Here is a 22,717-nt window from a genome sequence, read left to right on the forward strand (position 1 = left end):
TAAAATGTTTAATTTGATTTGTAAAATGTTTAATTTGATTTGTAAAGTGTTAAATTTGAAGTGTAAAATGTTCAATTTGATTTGTAAAACCTGTATATAACATATAACTTAATTTTAATTCGTGTATCAATTCCATTCCGAAATAAGCCGTTGAAATCAACGGGTACAACACTAGTTTACTATAAAAAGTTGTTGTTCTTTTGTGGTAATTTTATTATTATCAATTGCGAAACACTAGAATATATTTACATATCTATAAATGATATGATATCTCATATCTACATACATATACGCATATATACTTAATGCAGTAATGCAGGCGGCGACTAAAAGTATAACATCTTTTGCGGAATCTTCTTTTAAAACATCCAGTCCATACTGAATTGGTCATCAAAGAATGTATGCAACTTCTTGAATACGGTTTCAATGCACATGTAAGTAAATGATTTTCTATCAAATCTGTTTGAATGAAATTTTTTATAGATATCAGTTTTCGATTTTTGATATATTTTTATACATATTTATTAATACTCAAAATTTTTGAAAAAAATCAGCTTAAATTTGATTTATTCAATTTTGAAAAATCCTCTAGAAATATATTTTGATTTCTGTTTTAGGTTCCATCATATAATTAAAAGAATCTTGCGGAATCTAAGGTCGTCATAGAGTCGAAATTGAATTGGGCATCCAGGTATGTACATAAATATCTATCTATGTATCATATGTATGTATATGTATTGGCACGCTTGGGTCTAGTACAGTGCTACTCAAACTTTTTCAGTTGGCGGAACAGTATATATTTTTCGGTAATTTTCACGGACCAGCATCATACTTAAAAATAAAAAAGTGTTATATATGTACATACATATATGGGTGAATAACTAGTAAAATTTATTTTACTTAGATATATGTAGATAAAAAATGAAAACTAAGGAGATATTTGTCAGATCAATTAGTTAATCTCTCAAATTAAGTGACTTATCATTCCATGGCAAAAATTAATTTCGTAATCATCCTTTTCCCTTTCATGGATCGTTATCTGGTGGAAAATAGATATCGAGTCGATAAATTTGTGAAATGACAACTGATTACATCGCGATTAAATTTATCGTCATACATAAACTTAATTTTAATTTTAAAAATGCATATTTTAAAAATAACAATCCGTAAATGTTTCAAAATTTAATCTCCGCCCTTAATTTTGTTTTTATTATTCCTGCTGTGGCGAGCACTCTTTCAGTAGCAGTTGATGTTGGCTTAATTGTTAATAAAACTTTTATAAGGATATCTGAAGCTTCAAGTTGTCCAAGTACTTTAACCTTTTTGGAATTATCTTGGCTTTTCGGGCATTTATTCGTCCCAATAGATGAAATAGCATTTTGCAATTCTTGGTGCAGCTCTGAATTTGATGAAGTTTCTAATGTTTCTAGAATTACCGAATCCTGAGAGGAATTCTAACTTACATCATCAGAAAATATATTTTAATGTATCTTTTCAACGATGTTGTGTGCTAAAGAGATTGCCGAGTTTTTCGTAGAATATTTAAAATTTTCATTAGCTTCGGGAACATTACCGGTGTGTAAATATATAATCAACTAGCTGAACCCGGCACGCGTTGCAATGCCACAATAACGTAAAAATAAAATTGTATTATGTTAAATTCTAAATTTGTAAAATATTTTATTAAAATTTCATTAAAAAATTTCACGAATATTATTCGAACAATTGCTCAAATATTTGAATAACGAATAGTTCAAAATAGGCCGAATATATTCGAATTGGAAACTCTAGTTACAGCACACTAGTTTTTGCATTGACACGATTAACTTGGTTAAATTGCATTATAAATATTAATTGCGTTTGCACGATCCGTCAATGCAATCTGGCACAACAAATTTTTAATAAATTCACATATGTCGACATCGAAATATCTTGCAAAAACTAAAATTTGGTTGGTTTTTGTCACATCATTACTTTCTTCAAAACATAAACTATAAAATGGGCTTTTATTGATGAATTTCCGGTCCTATAAACTCCAATTTCGGTAATTCTGCGTTGGACTGTATCATTGCTGAGCACCAAATTTCGAAATAATTTATTTTGGAGATTCTTCACATTGTGAAAGAAATTTGAATTAAATTAAAATTCAATAAGAATAAAATAGAAATAGAAATAAAAATTAAATTAGAATTCATCACATTGTGAAAGAAACGCACTCATTACTTTTTTTGTGAAGAAAATTCAGTTTTAAATTTTTCTATTTTATTTTCGACGTAATCTTTCAGCTGACCATTTTTTGAACTTCATTTTCATGAGTTTTATGATGCCGTTCCATAGCATATGATTTGATTTGAATAAGTTCAATTTTACAAATCATGCACATGGCAACTATAGAATATAGAAAATAAAATTTTATTTTATTTTATTTCATTTTACAAAATCAATTAATCAAGCACACTCGTCTAACAGATTGCTCCAAAGCGACGAGTGTGCTAAAAAGATTAAGAAGTACAAAAGGAAAAATACAAGTTAAATAAACAAATTTTATATACAAATATACAAATTAAATAAGGAAAAGATAACTAAATAAAACATGAAATCATAATAAAATCATAATTAAAAACACTAACTCAACTCTCATTGTGAAAAATCAAATACATTTCTTCCCATTCTCTGTGAAACTTTCTCTTCCCATCCCGAAACGTGGAAGGAAATTGGGTTTCGAACTTGGAGGACAGGATGGTTTCTCTCTATTAGATGTCCTCTGGGCTTCGTTTTGGTACCTATCCTTTGGAACATTCTCGTCAATGATATTTTTACAATCACTTTGCCGGAGGGTTGCAGGTTGGTTGCGTACGCTGATGACATCGCGTTATTAACACACGCAAAGTCCCGTGTTGAGCTGAAATTTAAAGCTACTGCGGCACTTCGCCTTTAGACGATTGGGCCATAATTAACAAACTTTCTTTCTCGCCCTCCAAGTCCAAGTGCTTACTAATGAAGGGTTCTCTTGTTAGAGCCCCTAATATCAAACTTAGAGACTGTAAGATCAAATTTGTCAACGAGTCCACTTATTTAGGTGTTGTTCTCGATGTCAGGCTTTCATTCAATGATCGTATTGGGAGAGCATTAGATAAAGCTTAAGTGTCCTTTGGTCGTATTGGTCGCCTTTATGGGTCTAGGTTTCCATGAAAAACGCTTGGTGTACGATGCTGTGTTTGTGAACTCTTTGATGTAATTATTTGGGGTCATTGTGTCGAATTAATGACGGTCCGTCGTACATTAAATAGTGGTCAGCCTTTTCCTCTGATCGCTCTTACACAGGCCTATCGCACTACGTCTACAGACTCACTACAGATTCTCGCGGGTACATTGCCACGGGAAAATCTTCGTGATGGGATAGATGATTCCGTCTCGGGCGTTCTTTTCCGTGCTCCCAATCAGTCACATTTCGATTTTGGCGTGGTTTGTAGTCTGTTATTTTAAACTTAGATGGGATTGTTCCTCTAAAGGTAGACACACCTATTTGTTTTTTCCGAGGGTCACTTCGCGCCTTGAGCGTGATTGGCTGTCGCCCAGTTTTTGGACCAGTAAATTTTTGACTGGTCATGGCCACAACGGAAAGCTTGCATCTATGTGCTTAGTATCTGAATCCTTTTTTCCGTGTTCTTTTCCGGAGCAGGACGCAGATCACATTTTGTGGTCTTGTCATTTTGTGGTTCTGCTAGACAGAGTCAGGGGTTCTCTCATTGGCGCCCTGCATAGAGGTTGTGATTTCTCGACTTTTTTTGATTCTCGAGATTCGAGAATCTCATTTTCGAGGACACAAACACCATATGTATATGGGATCTAGGAATGTGTACGGGAGGATATTCAAAGTCAAAGTCTTTACGTAACTCGTTTAATGTGTTCGCTTCGGGCTCCACCTTTGCTCGAGTGACTCCTCAGGCCTGCAAACTTAAAATATTCTCATTCATACCAATCCTACTGTATATTATATCAGGGGTTTATAACTTTATTAGTCATGATGAAAGAAAGATATAGAGAGATACAATAGAACACTGAATAGAAAAAAAAGTAAAATTATATAAAAAAAATATTATAAATGAAGGCATGAAAAGAAAATAAAAATATTCAAAATTAATTTAAAATAGTAAAAATAACAATATGTAACAAAGAATATACACGTGTAATGAATGGATTTACGCGCGTCTGATGCAGAGGGCGTTATACGTCGTTATTCTTCCAAGAGTCGAGTAATGTAGAAACGTGGACTAACCTTGGGATAGTTATATATATGTATATAGTCGGGGAGGTTCCTGACTGCAAGTCGTCTGCGTTGATAACAGCTTCCTCGTGCTCGGGAAACTGGCTCTGCGGTCGTCTTCTCGTTGAAGCACCGCTGGTCGGGTCACAGCAGTGGGAGGGGGGAGGCAGGAGACAAACTCCGTACTGCCTCGTGTGGACACAAGATGGCGATCTCTGGGCGTCTCTGAAGACGCTCGGCGGAGATGCTGGAGGTAGGTCTGTCCCGGCTGACGGCTGGATGTAGAGAGGCTCTGCGGTCCTCTGGTCGGTTCTCTCACGGCTGAGGTTTCTCCGGAAACGGCGTGAGGAATGCAGGGGACGTTGTGCTGGAACTCAGGGGAGGGAGTGATGCTACACTCGACCTCGCGGCGGTTCTTCAGCACGGATGGTGATGGATCTCTGGGCCCCGTCTCCCCCTGGAGACGTGCACAGGAGAGATCTTTCTTCGACGGGAGATCGCGGGTGAGAGAGCGCGCTCCACATGCGCGCGCGCCTATAAGTGCACGGCCTGAGTGCACACTCGACTTGAGCGTCGGGCGGGGCGGAGCGTGCAGCGTTCGTGTCAAACACATATAAACAGATGCGAGCGTCCTGAGTGGCAGGCCAGCGGCGCGGCGACAACAGCATGCGTGTTTGCACGCAACGCTAAACGCTCCGCTGCACACTTTTCACTCAGGCCGTGCACTAAGGCTTTTCCCTGGGTGGCCACTCGAAATAAAGGGCGAGTGTTGCCCTATGGGACGATGGGAAAACGTCGCGTTACACACGATTAAATAAAAAATCTTTGTTTTATGTGTGTTACAGTGGGGTCATATTTTCACTAGCGTTTTAGTGATATCATAAATTTTCATGCTATTTCGTTGTAACATGTGTATATGTACTTACATATATGATGACCGAATAATAACTTACCGGACAAATAATAAAAATACTAACCATCTATACATATTACAATACTTCACAAAATTATTTACGAGTAAAAAAGTATTATATACAAATCAATCAGTTTATTGAACCAAAACATGTAGTGATAAATTTAAAATATTCTCGATATTTTTGAGATTCTAATAAAGGATTTCTCGAGATACGAGAATCTCGAATTTTCATAATAAAATATTCTCGAGAAATGAGAATCTCGAAATTTCACAATAATATATTCTCGAGAAACGAGAATAAAAATTTCTCGAGAATTCTCGAGCAATCTCGAGACGAGATCACAACGTCTAGCCCTGCATCATGGGGATCTTATAATGAATAAAGCATCGTTTAGAGCTTTCCAAAAGTTCGCGGAATGCTTTGGGAAGCTGTGTTCCCCTGAATGCTACTACTCCACTTACTTGCAAATTACTTTTGACTTAATGACTTTTTTTATATAATCTGTGAGTGTGTGTGTGTGTATGAATGTGCGTTTGCTGTTTAAGTGTGTGTATGTATTTGTGGTTTGTGTGTGTGTGTGTGCGTGCGTGTGTGCGTGCGCGTATGTATATTTATTTTAATATTAGTATTATTTATTATTAAGTAGCTGGTGGCCGCATTAAAATTATTAATTTTTATTATTAATTTAATTTAAATTATTAATTTTATTTTAATTTAATTGGTATCACCAATAATGGTCTGCTTGGTAATTCCGTATCACTATCTATGGATACAGACAGTGGCGGACTGAGATTGAAATCAGTGCATGCCAGGAGTCAATGGGGGCCCACCCAGGGTAAAAAAAAATTGTCCGCCCCCCCCCCATATAAGAACATTTTCTTCTTTCCATCACGCTAAAAATCAAGGGTAAAAAATAAATAAAATTTTCAAAAATGGGAATAAACAAATTTAGGTACAAGAAAAATGGCAAAAGCAAAATAGATCCATAAATTACATTGTATATTTCGTTTTAACCCTTATCCTAGGTAAATTGAATGCATCCTAAAAAATGCGGCATTAAAACGGCTTTTATTTTCGGTAGAAAACAATCAGGGACGTCATTTCAGCTTTTTCTTAGGGGGGAGGGCAAGCAAAGATTGGTCAAATTGAATTTTTTTTTAAAAAATCTTTTTTATATCGTAATAAAAATGGAAAATATTCTTTGTATACACCTTATTGAGTTATAAAATTTGAAAAAAATCAATTTATTTTTGAAAAAATAATTATAAAAAAATATTATATAAAAAGCGAAAAAAGCGCCGCAGACGAAAATTTTTTTCCAAAAATTTTCACATGGTCAACAAAAATCGACCATCAAACTGAGTCACTAAAAAACTATCAATTAACTTAATTTATACCGACTGTCTTTTCACTTAAAAACCAAAATGTACTTGCTTCGAAATAATAAAATCTTTTTTTTTTCAAAGCACATAGCAGCGATTATTTTATTAGTTACCCAAAAGTAACATACATAAGAAATAAACGTAGCATTCATTGATCCATAGTATCTCATTAATAATTAAATTCATAATATTTTCTAAATTCACACTATTCCATAATTTAGGGGGGTGAGTGCCCCTCTACCTCCCCCCCTCAAATTACGTTCCTGAAAATAATTTATAATATTTTCAATTAATGTTAATCGAAAATCGTGATTTTGGGGAGGGGGCCCCTATTCTTTATTTCTATATATGTGCATGGATGTGTCTAGATTAGGAATAGATTTTATATTTTGAAACTGTTTAAATTTGTGTATTTAAATCTTACTATATCGTCGAAGTATAATCAAATGTTATTTTGAAAGTATGAAGTTAATTTAAATCGCTGGTTGATGATGAATCGTCCTATCAAAAATGTTTTAAGCAATTCAGTTTATATTATTCACGGAAATTTGTTTATTCCCATTTTTATTTCAGTAGGAAGTTGTTACATAGGTATTGGTATATACATAATATTGAGGTTGGAAATGGGCCCGGCAAAAGGACCCACGCAAATGTTGAAACTTATATTTCGAGCCTAATAACAAAAGTTTACCGATCCTTGGGTTGTTAAAGCAGGTATTAGTTGTTTGTGTACATCGTAAGAAATTTCTTTTGTTGAAATACGTAAAGTGCAATATCCTATAAATTTTTACACACGTGAAATAGTTAAAAAGTTATTTAATTTTACTGAGGGCCCATATTTTCTAACAGATAGTGGGGCCCACATGCCATCGGGCATGTTCGCTTGTATGGCCAGTCCGCCACTGGATACAGATATGTTATACGCACATATCTGTTTATATTTATGTTTATGGATTTCTGTATCACTACGTGTTCTTTCTACTGCCAATTTCTATTTACGTTTTACATTTCAATATATACATAGTTAGATTGTTAATATTTTTAAATTTATAAATAACAACTTTTTTCTTTTTTTATGTCTTCTAATCGTCTTGTCATCTATTATCAAAATGTTAGAGGTCTCCGATCTAAATCGGACTCTTTTCTTCAAAATGTATTAGTTAATAATTATGACTCATTCCATAACAATGAATTTTTCGATGCCAGATATTATGTGTTTCGGCGTGACAGAGACTATTTCCTTCATAACCAAATACAAATACTGGTGGTGTCATCATAGCGGTAAAAAGTGATCTATCCTCTGTCTTACAAAATAGTTGGCTAACTTCTGCAGAAGACCTTTGGATTACCATTACTACAATTCAAACTAAATATCTGTTCTGTTTACATTCCTCCTGGCAATTCTCATCAAACTCTATTAGTTACCCATTTAAACAAAGTATCTGACCTAATAACCAATTATCCTGAGGATCAAATCTGCATTTATTTCCTTCCAATTGTATTAACCTTTCTTCTCTTTCCTTTACTCAATTCTTATCTTACAATAAACTTTATCAATACAATTTTTTATCAAATACTAATAATCGTATTCTTGACCTAGCTATTAGTAGTTTCCCCTTATATATTTCTCGTGCTGACTCTACGCTTATCCATGAAGATTCTCATCATTTATCCTTTTGCACCTCAATAGTTTACAATAAATCTTCACCCTTGAACTATAATTATAATAAAACTTTCCTTTTTTGAAAAGCTGACTATGCTACAATTATTCCCATTTTAAGCGATATTAATTGGAATTTACTTTTGTCCAATTTAAATATTGATTTAGCCTGTAAAAAAAATTACGATTCCTTACAAAATATTATTGAATGCCACGCCCCTTTTACTCTTAAATCTAAGCGTACCAAATATCCCCCTTGGTTTACATCGTCCCTTATTAAAATAATAAAAGAAAAAAACAAATTCCATAAAAAAATTTAAATTTATTCAAATCTCTCAGATTATCAAAGTTTTTCACTATTAAGAGCTCGAATTAAAAAATATTCTTTAATCTGCTTCAGAAATTATATTTCTCATATTCCAAATAATATTAAAACTAATCCTAAATCATTTTGGTCATATATAAATTAAAAAAAAAGTGCCGCCTCTTTTTATCCCTCCATAATGTATTATGGAAATAAGTCGGCATCCCATGGTTCTGAGATCTGTAATATTTTTGCTGACTATTTTGACTCCACTTTCAATAGTTATTCAACCCTTAACCTTTCTATCTCTAATACAGATACTTCTTCATGTAACTTGTCTACTTTTCATTTTGACGTATCTACTATACTGAGTCATATCAGCTCTCTCAATGTTAATCTTGGTGCTGGTTGTGATGGTTTGCCTTATTTTTTACTTGTTAAATGTGCTGTTCCACTATCTCTTCCTATAACAATCCTTTACAATCTTTCAATGTCTAACGGTAAATTTCCTGGCTATTGGAAATTTTCTTACATCACGCCTATTTAAAAAAAAGGTGATAAGAATCTCACTGAGAATTACCGTCCAATATTCAATCTATCTATCATTTGTAAAATCTTTGAAAAAAATATTTATAAGTTCCTTTTCTCCAATTTCAAAAAGTACATTATACCTGAACAACATGGTTTTTTTAAGGGGAGTCGGTAGATACTAATCTGCTAAATTTCACTAGTACTCTCACATCTTATATGGATAAACGGATTCAAGTTGACGTCGTTTATACTGATTTTTCTAAAGCATTTGATAAAATCAATCAACGCCTATTACTCAATAAGCTTTGGTCCCTCGGAATCCGAGAAAATCTTTTTCGTTAGATTTCTTCTTACATCTTAAACCGTCATCAAATCACAACTCTAAATGGTTTTAAATCCTCACTTAGACATATTCCTTCCGGAGTCCCACAAGGATCGCATTTAGGTCCCTTATTCTTTTTACTCTATATTAACGATATTTCAAATATTTTCAAACATTTTTCTATACTCCTGTATGCTGATGATACAAAAATTTATAAACCTATATACACTATAGATGATTTTCATAAGCTACAGGAAGATCTGGATAGATTTTCTATATATTGTTTGAATAATGGCCTTTTTATTAATCTAGATAAATGCTCTATTTTAAATTTCACTAGAAATAATTCTATCATCACCTATAACTATCAATTAAACATTCAATCCTAAACACATCATCTTCTATTAAGGAACTTGGTGTAATACTTAATAACAAACTAAACTTCTTTGAACATATTTCCTTCATTACCAACAATGCATTTAAATCTCTTGGATTCCTACTCCGCTCAACAAAACCTTTTAATGCTCCTTATGTACTTAATTTACTTTTTTTCCTTTGTAAGGTCTCACCTTGAATTTGCCTCAATTATCTGGTCACCTTTTTATTTATCCCATATTAATTGTATTGAAAAAGTCCAACTTAAATTTATTAAATCCTTACGCTATCTTTTTCCTGCATACACCCATATTTAAAAAATCCTATCTTTCTGTCAGGCGACGACTCACTGATGCTACATTCTTTTTTAATCTCATAAATGGTTTCATTATTTTTCTGATTTACTGAGTAAGGTTGATTTCAGGATCCCAGTTAGATATTCTAGACACGTTGCACTGTTCTCACTTAATTCCTTCAATACCAATTCCCAAAAATATTCTTATCTGCAGCGTGTTTATCGTATGTTTAACGGGGAGCTGAATGAGTTTGATCTGTTCGGTATTTCCTTCAGATCATATATCAATTCAGAACTACCACTAGGAGAATCTTAACCGACTGATCCATTTACTATATTATTATTTATTAATTCGAACCAAGCTAGAATAGTTGCTTCGCATTTGTTTTTTTGATGATTAACATTGTTGTAATTGCTAACTGCGATTCTATTTTTTTTATATTTTATTTTTGTTTTTTATTATTTTTTATTACGTTATTATCTTTAAAACATTTTTATTATTTCTTATTATTTTTAATGTATTGTCATTTTTATTTCTTGCTTCTTAATGTTTAAATTTTTCTTTTTTCTTTCACCTATTTGTGAAAATTCTATAATGGTTTTTTTATCATTATAATTATTATTTTTTGTTAACAATTTTGTAAATTTGGAAAGAAAAAACTGTAGATTTTCCTATTAAATAAATAAATTCCTCTACTGGTCGCACTTGAAAACCACTGATCTAGATAATACAATTTCAATAAACGATTTCTTAGAGATTACTGTTATCGCACATTTGCGGATTTACGTAATTTCGTGTATCGTGATTCGAATAATAGACCAAATAAAAATCGACGAACAAAAATAAAAAATGTTCTATATTTATTGAAAATTTCCAACATTTTTTTTCCAACTTGTTGCCAATTTTTAATGTTATTGTCGATTGTCGCTTTAATGTTTTAAAATGTTGATTTTGACGAATTATTTTCCGGTAATTATCTTTCTAAGTCACATTGGAATTACAGCACTGGATAAATGCCTTCAAAATGTCACTTATTTTAAAAGAAGATTGCTTCACTTTCATTTAAATTTAAGTAATACGATCGTGATGTGATTTTCTTCGGTCTTTATTTATTTTATTTTGTCGCTTCCTCTATTTCCACTCTCTGTCTCTCTAACTTTTATGTGCTTAAAAATAATTAATATTTAATTAATTTGAATACCTTGTTAATAAATCTGTAATTTTAAATTGTCAGGGATCACTTCACTTGGAAATGTAAACATGATATTATCTAAAATCTCTTTTTCAGATCTTTGCCCAGTCTATGCGCTTTCTTTTCACCTGGTGATAATTTCAACTGTGCCGATTCAAAATGTAAGAAAAAAACCATTTATTTGAACTTGACGGAGCCGGAGCCTTTCTTTGAGATGTTTTTATTGTGATTGTGAAATTGTGGTTTCATTATTAGTGAAATCCCAAATCGCGGATATCTTGTTTCAATAAAAAATACCCCACAATGGCTTCTACTTCGACGAACTTCGAACAAATTGATAAAGAAGGATCATTTGAGGATCGCCTATCCAATTTTGTACGTTATTTTGTATGTGAAGTTGAAACTATACTAGAGGCTCATTATAATATATTAGAAAATAATGTGAGAAAACCTGGCAAATCTCCATCGGTGATTGCGGGAGCTATTGGAATAAGTGTAAGCTATTTTACTAGTGTTAGTGGAGTAGCAAAATTATTGAAGGATCCTGTGAGTATGCCATTTGAAAAATACAATAAGGGCAAGAGCTATTCGTATGCTGATCTTGCTTACAGTTTTCATGAATTCAAACAGGAAGGAAGGGCTTTGTTCGTGAAGATTGGGATCGAGGTGTTCAAAAGTTTCGAACACCAATTCATGGGTGTCGCCACAAAATATGGACCTCGTCCAGCCATGAAAAGGCTTGGAAAGGATGCAGCTCGGAGATTTCTAAATTTTATGAAAAAAAAAGAAGAGCAAATTAAAAAGAATGAACCAGAAGAAATGAATCAAATGCACGGAGAAGAGGGAAATTCATCTGAAGGATTTCCGAAAAAGAGTTTGGTAGCACTCAATGTTATTAATGGTAAATCAAAATTATTCATGAAATCCCATTACAAATTTGCCAAAAAAATAAACAACTTTACATCTGGTGTAGTTACGAAAATTGACATGGAAACAGATTTTGACATAAATTTTGAAAACGACACGTCCGAAGCCCAATCGTGGAAAACATATGAATTATATGAGGAAGCTGGGATCATGAAGAAAAAAAATGATACCAAATTTGAATTTTACGCTCGGAATCCATTGAATTGCGAAAAATATTTTTATCGCCAACATTTGGAAAGTGAAATTTTAGGAAAGGAGTATTTGGGACCCCTTGATCCACCTGAATTTCAATTCAAATACACTGAAGACTTAAAATATTTACATCACGAAGAGTTAATATTTCGTAAAATTAATGATAATGATGAAGATTTTTTCCGAATGAGATCGTTGGAAATACTCGAAGAATTGAAGAAAGATATTCAAAGCAATACTGAAATCTTAAATAGTGAAGAAAAAATACAGAATTCTATGATAATAGAAGATATAAGCAAACGTATCGTATCGATTCAAATTGAACTGGAAAAATGTATAACTACAGATGGCGAAGAAACGAGAAATTTAATTAAAGGTGTTGAAAGCGAGTTGAAAGAATATATATGTAAAGATGGTGATGAAACGAGAGATTTAATTAAGGGGGAAATAAAAAAACAAGTAAACGAAAAGTTCGATGCCTTGAAATCGAATCTTAACGTTGATAAAAAACAAATTTCATTTGGAGTATTTGCTCCTGTCAAATCGTTCACTGGAAGAACAGAAGAACTTGAAAAGTTACACACAGCTTTAACAAAAGATGAAAAGACAGCAATAATTTCTCAATCAACTGCTATAACAGGACTCGGCGGTATTGGAAAGACGGAACTGGCTATGAAATATGCAGAGGCTAAAACTGAGTTTTATTATAATATTATTATGATTAAATCTGAAAAAATAGAAAATATCATTAAAACTTTCAAATCCCTAGCTAAGAAAATGGGAATTCCAACAGAAATAGACGTAAAAAAGAATTATTCAAAGAATAAATCCGATGAAAACAAAACAGAAAAACAGGACCGAGATGTTAACGATATAGTTGAAGAGGTCTACGAGTATTTAAATAGTGATGAAAGAAAATCATTAGTAATATTAGATAATGTTGAGGCTCCTGACGACGTGAAAGATTTCATTTTTCAAGGAAACTTACGAACAAGAAATATTTATACGTTGATAACTTCCAGACGGAGAGAATGGAATGTGGGAGATATCGGAGACTTTCAAGTAATTTCATTGGAGGTGTTTTCTGAAGAAGATGCTTTTGAATATGTCAGTAAATATTTAAATCAAGACAATGAAGAGGATATAAAGAAATTAATCCAGGAATTGGGCAGACTTCCGTTAGCCCTCAAACAAAGCGTCGCTTATATAACACAGGGAAATAAAGGAAAATTGACTAAAACGAAAAAAATCACTATCGCAAATTATTTAATTTTATTTAAAGAAAAACAAGAATTAATACTCAAATCAGGCCATAATGAAAAGTATGATGTATATGGTAAAACATTAATGACAACGTGGCAGATATCTTTGGAACGAATAAAAGCGGATCCTGATTTAGGCCATCTTGCTCTGAAAATATTTTATATTATTGCCTACCTCTCACCAGATGATATTCAAATTGAAGAGCTTTTTTCCGGAATGAAGGAAGATATTGATGACGTAAAAGAAGCATTAGAATTGGTGTACGAATATTCCATGATTGATTTGATTGAAGAGAGGATAAATGTACATCGTCTCGTTCAAAAAGTGACCAGAGTAAATTTGAAGATGAAAAATGAAGAAGAAACGGTATTGAGGAAGGCGTTAGATTTGTTAAACAATACGCAATTTGAGGAACATGCGGCTTACGTATGGGAGTACTCGTGTGATTATCCTCAAGTAGTTAAAGACTTTTATTCCAAATCAAAATATGGTAAGAACAAAAACAGCCCATTGCATTTATTGGTGGCGTATCGTAATGATTCCACAATAATAGAAAGCATTGCGAAAATATTGAAAGATATCGATGTAAATTGTGAAAACCGCTTTGGCGACACACCTCTTTATATAGCAGCTCAATATGGCAACGAAAATGTTGTGAAGTTTCTTTTTGGGAAAACGGCCAATTATTATCATAAAGCAAAATCATTTCGTGTTGCATTAGAAAACGGCCACGTTGAAGTAGTTAAATATTTGCACGGCAAAGACAAAACACTTGCAGATCAAACAAACTGGAAAAATGAAAAACCATTAGATGTCGCTATTTTAAAAGGGCATCCTAAAATTGTCAGCATATTAAAGCCAAATGATAATGACAAATTATTATTTCATGCTAAAATAAGAGAAGCCATTTTACAGAAAAACCTAAAAGTGTGTGAAATTTTAATAAAAAACGCGGCTGAAAACAATCCTCAATATTTAGGATTACGATTTGGTTATGAAAAAGAAACTATTTTTCAATTCGTTATTGAAAGGGTCGAAGTTGACGTATTGGGAATTCTGATAAACTCAACTATTGGTAAGGATTGCGACGATTGGATTCAATATGCTTTAAAAATGGGAAACTTAAATATCATTAAGTGTTTCCTAAAAAATGATACAGACGACAGAATTGCCAAATGCTATGGACAAATTTTACGTTATTATGTAGATAAAAATAATTCTCTGACTGATATTAATGAAATATTAGAGACAATGAGTACAAACTTTGCCGATACCGAAGGTAAAACTGCTCTTCACTATGCAGTGCTCTATGAAAATGAGGATTTGTGTAAAATGATTTTGGCAAAGGGAGTAGATATAGAAATTGCTGATATCGAAGGAAAAATTCCATTACATTATGCAGTAGCGTGTAAAAATGAGAATTTGTGTAAAATAATTTTAATGAATACGCCAAATATTGATATTGTTGATAACAAAGGAAAATCTCCATTTTATTACTTAGCAATGAAGGAAAATGAATATTTATGTGAAATGATTTTAGAGAATGGCCAAAATATTGACTTCGCCGATGACAATATGAAAACCCTTCTACACCATGCAGTGATAAATAGTAATGAAAATTTGTGTAGTATGATTTTCACGAAGGAGCCAAAAATTGACATTGCTGACAATGAAGGAAGAACTGCACTACATTATGCATTAATGTGTAAAAATGAAAATTTGTGTAAAATGATTTTGGAACGGGGCCCAAAAATTGATATTATCGATAAACAGGGAAGAACTCCCCTTCATTATGGACTGCTGTATAGAAATGAAAACACTTGTGAATTATTTTTGACAGAAAAACCAAATATTGAAATTGCTGATAATGAAGGAAAAACACCACTTCATTATACAGCAACGTATAAAAATGAGAATTTGTGTAAAATGATTTTGGAAAAGGGCCCAAATATTGACATAACCGATAAACTAGGAAGAACTCCCCTTCATTATGCGGTGAAGTACGAAAATAAAAACACGTGTGAGTTGATTTTGAGAAAGAAGTCACATATTGATATTGCTGATAATGAAGGGAAAACTCCGCTTCATTATGCAGCAGAGTTACAAAATGAGAATTTGTGCAAAATGATTTTAAAAGAGGGCCCAAAAATTGACATTATCGATAAACAAGGAAGAACTCCACTCGATTGTGCAATGATTTGTAATAATGAAATCACGTGTGAATTGATTTTGACAAGTGGGTCAACTATTGATATTCCCAACAAACGAGGAATGACTTCACTTCAATATACAGTGATGATTAAAAATGAGAAGTTGTGTAAAAAAGTTTTGGAAAAGAGCCCAAATATTAACATAACCGATAAACAAGGAAGAACTCCCCTTCATTGTGCAGTGGTTTGTGAAAATGAGAATTTGTGTAAAATGATTTTGGAAAAGGGCCCAAATGTTGACATTACCGATAAACATGGAAGAACTCCCCTTCATTGTGCAGTGTTTTGTGAAAAAATAAACATCTGTGAATTGATTTTGACAAAGAAACCAAATTTGGACATTCCTGACACACAAGGAGAGACTCCGCTTCATTATGCATTAAAGTGTGAAAATAAAAACTTGTTGAAATTGCTTTTGACAAAGAAGACAAATGTTGATATTGTTGATAACCAAGGAAAATCTCCATTTTATTACTTAGCAATGAAGGAAAATGAATATTTATGTAAAATGATTTTGGGAAATGGCCATAATATTGACTTCACCGATCACAATATGAAAACTCTTCTACACCATGCAGTGATAAATAATAATGAAAATTTGTGTAGTATGATTTTTATGAAGAAGCCAAAAATTGATATTACTGATGATGAAGGAAAAACTCCCCTTCATTATGCAGCAATGTCTGAAAATTATAATTTGTGTAAAATGATTTTGGAGAAGGGCCCAAAAATTGACATTATCGATAAACAGGGAAGAACTCCCCTACATTATGCACTGGTGTATGAAAATAAAAAGACATGTAAACTAATTTTGACAAAGGAGCCAAATATTGATTTAGCTGATAATGATGGAAAAACACCACTGCATTACGCAGCAGTGTGTGAAAATGAAAAGTTGTGTAAAATGATTTTGGAAAGGGGCCCAAAAATTGATATTATCGATGAACAGAGGAGAACACCCCTTCATTGTGCAGTAATAACTAAAAATAGGTTTTTATGTAAAATGATTTTGGAAAAGGGCCCAAAAATTGACATTATTGATAAACAGGGAAGAACTCCCCTTCATTATGCACTGGTGTATGGAGAGGAAAAAATATGTGAACTAATTTTGATAACGGAGCCAAATATTGATTTAGCTGATAATGATGGAAAAACTCCACTGCATTACGCAGCAGTGTGTGAAAATGAGAATTTGTGTAAAATGATTTTGGAAAGGGGCCCAAAAATTGATATTATTGATAAAAAGGGAAGAACTCCCCTTCATGATGCACTGGTGTATGGACATAAAAACACATGTGAACTAATTTTGACAGCGGAACCAAATATTGATATAGCTGATAATTATGGATCAACTCCCCTTCATTGTGCAGTAATAACTAAAAATATGTTTTTGTGTGAAAAAATTTTGGAAAAGGGCCCAAAAATTGACATTATCGATAAAGAGGGAAAAACTCCCCTTCATTATGCACTGGTGTATGGATATGAAAAAATATGTGAACTAATTTTGACAACGGAGCCAAATATTGATTTGGCTGATAATGATGGAAAAACTCCACTGCATTACGCAGCAGTGTGTGAAAATGAGAATTTGTGTAAAATGATTTTGGAAAGGGGCCCAAAAATTGACATTATCGATAAAGAGGGAAAAACTCCCCTTCATTATGCACTGGTGTATGGATATGAAAAAATATGTGAACTAATTTTGACAACGGAACCAAATATTGATATAGCTGATAATTATGGATCAACTCCCCTTCATTGTGCAGTAATAACTAAAAATATGTTTTTGTGTGAAAAAATTTTGGAAAAGGGCCCAAAAATTGACATTATCGATAAAGAGGGAAAAACTCCCCTTCATTATGCACTGGTGTATGGATATGAAAAAATATGTGAACTAATTTTGACAAAGGAGCCAAATATTGATTTGGCTGATAATGATGGAAAAACTCCACTGCATTACGCAGCAGTGTGTGAAAATGAGAATTTGTGTAAAATGATTTTGGAAAGGGGCCCAAAAATTGACATTATCGATAAAGAGGGAAAAACTCCCCTTCATTATGCACTGGTGTATGGATATGAAAAAATATGTGAACTAATTTTGACAACGGAGCCAAATATTGATTTGGCTGATAATGATGGAAAAACTCCACTGCATTACGCAGCAGTGTGTGAAAATGAGAATTTGTGTAAAATGATTTTGGAAAGGGGCCCAAAAATTGATATTATTGATAAAAAGGGAAGAACTCCCCTTCATGATGCACTGGTGTATGGACATAAAAACACATGTGAACTAATTTTGACAGCGGAACCAAATATTGATATAGCTGATAATGATGGAAAAACTCCACTGCATTACGCAGCAGTGTGTGAAAATGAGAATTTGTGTAAAATGATTTTGGAAAGGGGCCCAAAAATTGATATTATTGATAAAAAGGGAAGAACTCCCCTTCATTATGCACTGGTGTATGGAAATAAAAACACATGTGAACTAATTTTGACAGCGGAACCAAATATTGATATAGCTGATAATGATGGAAAAACTCCACTGCATTACGCAGCAGTGTGTGAAAATGAGAATTTGTGTAAAATGATTTTGGAAAGGGGCCCAAAAATTGATATTATTGATAAAAAGGGAAGAACTCCCCTTCATTATGCACTGGTGTATGGAAATAAAAACACATGTGAACTAATTTTGACAGCGGAACCAAATATTGATATAGCTGATAATGATGGAAAAACTCCACTGCATTACGCAGCAGTGTGTGAAAATGAGAATTTGTGTAAAATGATTTTGGAAAAGGGCATAAATATTGACATTACCGATAATCAAGGAAGAACTCCGCTTCATTGTGCAGTGTTGTGTGAAAATATAAATACGTGTAGATTGATTTTGACAGAGGAGCCAAATATTGATATAGCTGATAATGATGGAAAAACTCCACTGCATTACGCAGCAGTGTGTGAAAATGAGAATTTGTGTAAAATGATTTTGGAAAGGGGCCCAAAAATTGATATTATTGATAAAAAGGGAAGAACTCCCCTTCATTATGCACTGGTGTATGGAAATAAAAACACATGTAAACTAATTTTGACAGCGGAGCCAAATATTGATATAGCTGATAATGATGGAAAAACTCCACTGCATTACGCAGCAGTGTGTGAAAATGAGAATTTGTGTAAATTAATTTTGGAAAAGGGCATAAATATTGACATTACCGATAATCAAGGAAGAACTCCGCTTCATTGTGCAGTGTTGTGTGAAAATATAAATACGTGTAGATTGATTTTGACAGAGGAGCCAAATATTGATATAGCTGATAATGATGGAAAAACTCCACTGCATTACGCAGCAGTGTGTGAAAATGAGAATTTGTGTAAATTGATTTTGGAAAAGGGCATAAATATTGACATTACCGATAATCAAGGAAGAACTCCGCTTCATTGTGCAGTGTTGTGTGAAAATATAAATACGTGTAGATTGATTTTGACAGAGGAGCCAAATATCGATATTGCTGATAATGAAGGAAAAACTCCCCTTCATTATGCTACATTGAGTAATGATGCGAATTTGTGTAAAATGATTTTAGAAAAGGGACCAAATGTAAAAGGAAGTACTCTACTTCTCTATGCAGCATTAAATATAAATGAGACAGTTTTTCAATTGATCTTTAATATGTACCGAAGTGATAAAAAAACCCCACTAATTCTCGCAGCTTTTTATGGCAAATCTCAATTCATTAATGATTTATTGAACAATGAACTGATTCAGAACGGACTAAATATCGATGCAAGAGATGAGCTTGGAAGAAATCCTTTGCATTATGCTGCGGAAGGGCGAAATGAGAGTGGCATATTATTTCTCATTAAAGAGGGCATCGACTTGAACTTGACCGATAATGAAGGATGTACACCACTACTTTTAATCATGAAGAAATATGTACAGATGATACAAGCGATGATTGAAATTAAAGCCAGTTTCAAAGACCTTGACAGATTCGAGCGAGATGTCATAAAAAAGAACACAGTATTTGCTAAAGCATATTTTTTTAAAATTTTCGAGGAAAAGGGGGCAGATCTTACTTTATTTCAAGTAAATAAACATAAAAGTTATAAAGAAACTGTAGAATTCTTACTGAAGAAAGGGGCTAATCCCAATGTGTCGAACAAAGATGGTCAAACCCCCCTACACTTGGCAGTTCAATATGCTTCAAGTGGTTTTGTAGAGTTGCTTATCTCTTATGGGAGTGATACTAGCACCAAAAATAATCTTGGAAAATCTCCTCTTGATATTGCCTATGAACGTCAAAATTCAACATTCAATATTCGATACTTAACGGGAGGCATTTGTGATAATCAATTTTTTTCAGATAATTTATATTTTGAGACAAATTTATCATATTTATCTTATTTGGATTTATTTGAGATTAATAAGTTAATGAAACAACATTTAAACTATGATATATTTACTTAAATACGTTGTCATTTATCATTTACTTTTATTTTGATTCATTGAATTTGTAATATATTCATTTACATATTTATGCAATTTATATATTTTATTTCTTTATATTTGAATGTATTCAGGGGCAACCTGAGGGGGTGGTGGGGTCGAGCTTCGCATTTACTTTAAATATTAATTTTATATACCTATACGTACATATAATTTACATGTTTTACTCAAAACAAATTATGTACATATAAACTTTAAAGGGGAGCAAAAAAACGCGACCCAACTTCCTAGGCATACTTATTATGTTTATATATTATACTAGTTTTGGTTTTACCCGGCTTCGCTCGGTATTTGTAATATAAGCCGCTTAAAAATGGCTAATCTAATAGTAAACATTGTATTAAATTTATTAGAATATTTTTATTTGATTAAATTTATTTGAATATTCATTTGTTTTTTTATTGAATTTAACGTCACGGATTCTACCACCCAAACCTTACATACATACATACATTAAATCTTACTTACATATGTACATAAATTAAACCTTACAAAAGTATCTTTCGAAATTATATATTAGATTATATGTATATTACCAACATTTTTGGAAAATGGGCCGATTCGGAATTTCGAAATGTATAGAGGGCCATATAAAAAAACACAAAACTTCATTTATTGTTACTTCGTACATATGTAGGTAGATAAAGTTGGAATCCAGTTTGAAAAAAATTGCATGTTTAATAATTTTGCATACGAAATTCATACCTAATGTGTATGTATGTATGTATGTGTTGTAAATATATGTATACAAATTTGATAATAAAATTATTCAATAAAACCACAAACCTTAATTTTTACAAAATAGTTTTATATAATAAATATGTTTTTGTATAATAAATTGTTTAAAACGAGTGAATTTGTTTTTGATTTTTGATTGTTGATTTTTGTACATTATAGACTAAAATTATCAACAAATGATAATGATATTGTAAATAAAAAATACGTGACGTAAATGATTTGAATTTTGAATTTTTTCATTTAAAATGTTGAAAATGTTTTGTTTTCAATGGCAATTACGTTCATATTTTAAATAAAACTTTAATCAGCAGTGAGTGTATCAATTTGCCATATTTACAGAGCTGTAGAGTTGTTTCAAAATTTACCGACTACGACTCCGACTTTACTCCACTTATCTCCATCTCCAACTTAAAACATTTCAGTAAGATCGATTTTTCTTATATAAGTTAAAAGTAAATAATCGTAAGGCGAAGTAAGAAGAGGTATGTAAAAAGATGATAATTAGTTGAATTTTAATTCAGACCATATTTACTTTCAGAAAAAGTGTACACTCGTAACAAATATATCGCACGAAAAATCAAATATTCAAATTTAATTAAATGTATTGAACACTAAGTAAATTATTTCAACATTTAACAAATATATTTCACATGAGAAAAAATATTTATTTATTTATTTAATAATGAATGAATTAATTTTTGTTCTAAGTAAATAGTATATATGTATTTTAAAGCTAAAAGTATTTGGAATAAAGTGAAGTGAAGTATAGCGAAGTACAAGTGAAAAGTATGTACATATATGTATGTATAATTTTTAAATATAAAGAAGTCGAATTAAATTTCTGTGTATTTAATAAATATTTTCTAAAATAAAGTTCAGTTAAATAATATGTACATACTTTCTTACAATTTGTATATTATGCTGTTTAATAAATCTTTGTTGACTCATATTCATTTTTATTTTATTTTATATATTATATAATGGCTCACATACAAAATAAAAATATAATAAAAGAGAAATAGAACGAAAAAATTTATAAATATAACATAAAAGATAAAAATTCAATTTCAATTAAAGTGAGCACCGCAAAGTACATATAATAAAAACTAAAAATTAAAAAAAAATTGTAATAATAAAATAAAACAATGAATAAGATAAAACTAATTTAAAAGGTAAAAATAAAATAGTGAAATGTTGTTTTAAAAATAATATTACTTCTAGTTTACGAATTTTGAAAATACAAATTGAAATCGTGCGATCACAGCATTTTTTACTTCTAAGGGGAAAAAATCCACTTCCGGTTTATTTATTTTTTTTATTACACATAAAATGGTTCGAAAAAAATAGTAGAAGAATTATCGAAAACGAGTTAACTACATATGCATAATATTTACAATTTAACAATTTTATGACTGAATGTCAATTTTTATTACAATTTCTATTTTATGCCAATTCATGACAATTCTACAATTTCATTTTTTCAAGTGCACGTCCTATATTTTAACTGATTGTCTAATTTTCATCAGGTTTTTATAATATTCCTATTTAAAATTCAGTCCTCTTAATTCCAAGAACTGAAGAAATCAATTTTATTTACAACCATTTTATGTTTTAATGAGTTTTATGTCTTG

The 22,717-nt window shown here is 31.9% G+C and overlaps 1 protein-coding gene across 1 annotated transcript; it reads left to right on the top strand.

Moving 5' to 3' along the window:
* On the top strand, positions 1-21,498 carry LOC143910237 (uncharacterized). Its single transcript, XM_077428628.1, has 4 exons — positions 1-434; positions 618-691; positions 11,343-20,184; positions 21,398-21,498. The coding sequence occupies exons 3-4, from the start codon at positions 11,550-11,552 to the stop codon at positions 21,496-21,498; spliced, it is 8,736 nt and encodes a 2,911-aa protein (XP_077284754.1). The 5' UTR covers positions 1-434; positions 618-691; positions 11,343-11,549.
* Positions 21,499-22,717: the final 1,219 nt, after the last annotated feature.

This window comes from Arctopsyche grandis, chromosome 4 (genome assembly GCF_051622035.1).
Source record: "Arctopsyche grandis isolate Sample6627 chromosome 4, ASM5162203v2, whole genome shotgun sequence".
NCBI lineage: Eukaryota > Metazoa > Arthropoda > Insecta > Trichoptera > Hydropsychidae > Arctopsyche > Arctopsyche grandis.

Coding starts and splice junctions, on each gene's coding strand:
- LOC143910237 (XM_077428628.1), top strand. CDS start 11,550: ATGGCTTCTACTTCGACGAACTTCGAACAAATTGATAAAGAAGGATCA. Junction 20,185..21,397: donor ATACTTAACGGGAGGCATTT/GTGATAATCAAT, acceptor TTTAATCAGCAG/TGAGTGTATCAATTTGCCAT.